Source organism: Charadrius vociferus, unplaced genomic scaffold (genome assembly GCF_000708025.1).
Source record: "Charadrius vociferus isolate BGI_N301 unplaced genomic scaffold, ASM70802v2 scaffold698, whole genome shotgun sequence".
Lineage (NCBI taxonomy): Eukaryota > Metazoa > Chordata > Aves > Charadriiformes > Charadriidae > Charadrius > Charadrius vociferus.
In genome coordinates this window covers 48,209-51,242 of record NW_009649598.1, presented here as the reverse complement: position 1 = coordinate 51,242, position 3,034 = coordinate 48,209, and the positions used below count along the sequence as shown (strand labels likewise).

The 3,034-nt window shown below is 54.2% G+C and overlaps 1 protein-coding gene across 1 annotated transcript; it reads left to right on the top strand.

Moving 5' to 3' along the window:
* The first annotated feature begins 2,627 nt into the window (after positions 1-2,627).
* On the top strand, positions 2,628-3,022 carry LOC104291213 (feather beta keratin). The gene has a single exon (XM_009890416.1). The coding sequence runs from the start codon at positions 2,662-2,664 to the stop codon at positions 2,956-2,958; it is 297 nt and encodes a 98-aa protein (XP_009888718.1). The 5' UTR covers positions 2,628-2,661; the 3' UTR covers positions 2,959-3,022.
* The last annotated feature ends 12 nt before the right edge of the window (positions 3,023-3,034 follow it).

Below are 3,034 nucleotides of genomic sequence, written 5' to 3'. Positions count from 1 at the left end.
TGCCATTCTGAAGTACTCAGCAATGTTGGCAGAGCACCACAGTCACTGTTTGGGAGTTTGCGTGACCTGTGGGCCATGGCACTGAAGTGAGGGCATGTAGTGAGTCCCTGTGTGTCCCTTGCATACCAGAGAAAGGAAGGAAGGAAACTCTCCAGGATGCAGCCATTCTGTCTTCCTGCTTTTCTGCCCTAAACTTCAACACCATTGACATCAGGGAGGGAAGGAACTTTGCTCTTGCGTGAAGTTCTCATGTAGTTGGTGAAGTAGGAAGGGACCAGCTGCCTATCCTTTCCTCCCACATCCTCTTGTCCTACACAAGTGATGTTTTCCCCTCTGCACCCCGGTTGTGCTTCAGGTAGAATGAAGGGCACCTTCTATGCTACAGCGAGCACCCCCTCAAAGAAGTCCTTCCCCCCATTGCTATGACAGATGGTGCCGGTGTCGTGTGTCCCACGTGCACAGGAGATTTTGTCTTCTTCACATCAGTGGCCTGAGTGCAGTAACAACAGGCCTAATGGCCCTGATGAGCCTCACCTGGGGTCTCTCATGCCTCTCTCTTCCCTTTGACCCAGGGCTCTATATAAGCTCTGTCCCAAGCCCTTACCCCCTCTTCAGCTGGGTCCAGAGGTGGAGGGCTCCTGTTCTTCTGAATGTTTGCCTGTGCCTGACCGTGAGCCCCCTTGATCTGGACCCTAAGTTTCCCACTGCCTTCCCAGCATGTCCTTGGTTCTCTCATGTCATTTTGGTGCTGGTCAGTTATCAGTGGGCTCTGTTGGCCCAGGTTACCACTGCTGCATCTGGTCCTGACCTGTGGGCAGACTGTCCTGCTTGATGTCAGTCCGGCGTCATCACCCTGAACCTGATGGTTGAACTGGAATCTGGGCTGTACCTGCCTGCTGTCTCAGCATTTTGCTTGCTCAGGTACTGTTTAATGGGGCCATTACCGGTGAGGCTGCTGCTCTCCTCGCCCTGTGATCTGCTCCTCTCCTGGCTTCCATTCTGCAGGGAGCAGCTGGCTCTCACTGAGCCCTGCCTCCATTTCTCTTTGGATGGACTGTCATTGTCAGGTTAACACTGTGTGCCTTCAAAGCTCTCTTCATCATCTTAAATGAGGAATTTGGCCTGGGCCTCTGTGATTAGAGAGTTGCCTGTGTCTGGTGGGATCCCAACCTAATGGGGGAAGATGCTTTGTCCACCCTTTGCAATGGGAACCCAGTTAGGGTGTCATAGGAGTGTGGGTGTTGCCCCAGGGAAGGGCGTCATTCCTCTTGGGGACATTCAACTCTTTTTCTGCCCCTGGAAAAGCAGTAGGGAGCATGGAATGCTTTCCTTGGCATCCATCTCTGGGGAGATCCTGACACCTGCTGCTCTGCAGGCTGCCTTTGCTGGCACTGCCAGCCCTGACTTGCATCTGGGGAGACTTTTGTGGTGCATGGAAATCTTGCTGTGTGTTTGGAACTGTGTTTGCTGTCCTGTCAGTACGCAGAGGCAAAGCAGAAGTTGAGGTATGGAGCAAGGGAAGGAAGAAAGCAGATGTATTTGATCCCCAGCGTGTTCCTTTGTTTAGGGGGGACATCGTGGTTCAACAAGAGTGGCAAAGTAACACTTGGCTGTGGCAGAGCAATGTCCTTCCTTCTGAAACACACCCGTGTCGGTGACTGGGGGCCTCTAGATGCTGCTGTTAGAGGGGAGAGGGAAAACAACCAGGCTTATGGCTCCAGAGAGCAATGCTCAACATCACAGATGGACTAAAGCCCAAGGACATAGCTGACACGCTTGGAAAACTGGTGCCTGAGACTGCCTGAGCTGGTTGATAGGGAAAGCTGAGGATGTGGCTGGTCCTCCCATAGGAACCTTGTTGGAAGTCTGGCCTTTAATGATAGGTTTGGAAGAAAATGAGGCCTCATAGTTTAGGACAAAACCTCAAAACAAGCCCTGGGAGGTTGAGAGGCTGTTATTACCTGGTGGGGTACGCCATCTCCTCCTCTTTGTCTGCATCTTCTTCCTTCATTTCTCTGTCATTTCCCCAGAAAAAAATTTTGGCCTCTAATACTGTCACTTGAAAGGAGGATGTGTGGCTGAAGGGGCATGTCCTGAGCAGAGAAATGAAAAGGCAGCGTTGCAGGGAACATAAGCAGTGTCCCCATTTCTGTAATTGTGATGCTTTGCATGCAAGATGAGCTTGTTGGTAAACACATTATGTGCGCCAAGGGTGCCTCTGGGCCTGGGGCGGTCTGGAGCAATATAAAAGCCAGTCCGAGTGCAGGCTCCCTCATCCACTTCTCTTGCCTTCTCCTCCTTGGTCAACAAGGTGAGCTGCAACCAGCTTTGCCTCTTTCGTGTCTTTCTCCTTTTTCTCTTGGTCTTCTGGCTTCAACTGAGTCTTTGCCTTGGTGAAACTTTTGCTGAGAGCCTTGGTCCCTGATCCTGCTCCCAGCATCTCTGTTGCCGCAATGGGGGGAAGTGGGAGAAGGTCTTGGGCTTTCTTTGCAGGGAAACCTGGGGGATCAGGGCTCCTTAACCTCCCTTCCTCCCCACGCAGCCTGTCCCTGCTCCCCAGCCTGGGACTTCTACCTTGCCGAGCAGGCTGTCAGGCTGTGCCTCACATGCTGCCTCTGCTTTCCCTGCCCTCTCTCCCAGGTGCACCTCCGTCCCACAGCCATGTCCTGCTACGATCTGTGCCGTCCCTGTGGCCCAACCCCGCTGGCCAACAGCTGCAACGAGCCCTGTGTCAGGCAGTGCCAGGACTCCCGCGTGGTGATCCAGCCCTCTCCCGTGGTGGTGACCCTGCCGGGACCCATCCTCAGCTCCTTCCCCCAGAACACCGCTGTGGGATCCACCACCTCCGCGGCTGTTGGCAGCATCCTGAGTGAGGAAGGAGTGCCCATCAACTCCGGGGGCTTCAACCTCTCTGGCCTTGGTGGCCGCTACTACGGCAGAAGGTGCCTGCCCTGCTAAAGCCGTGCTGGACGTCCAGTGAGCGCATCGACCAGGAAGCCCACAGCCAGGTGCCGGATTGAGGACGGAGCTGCTG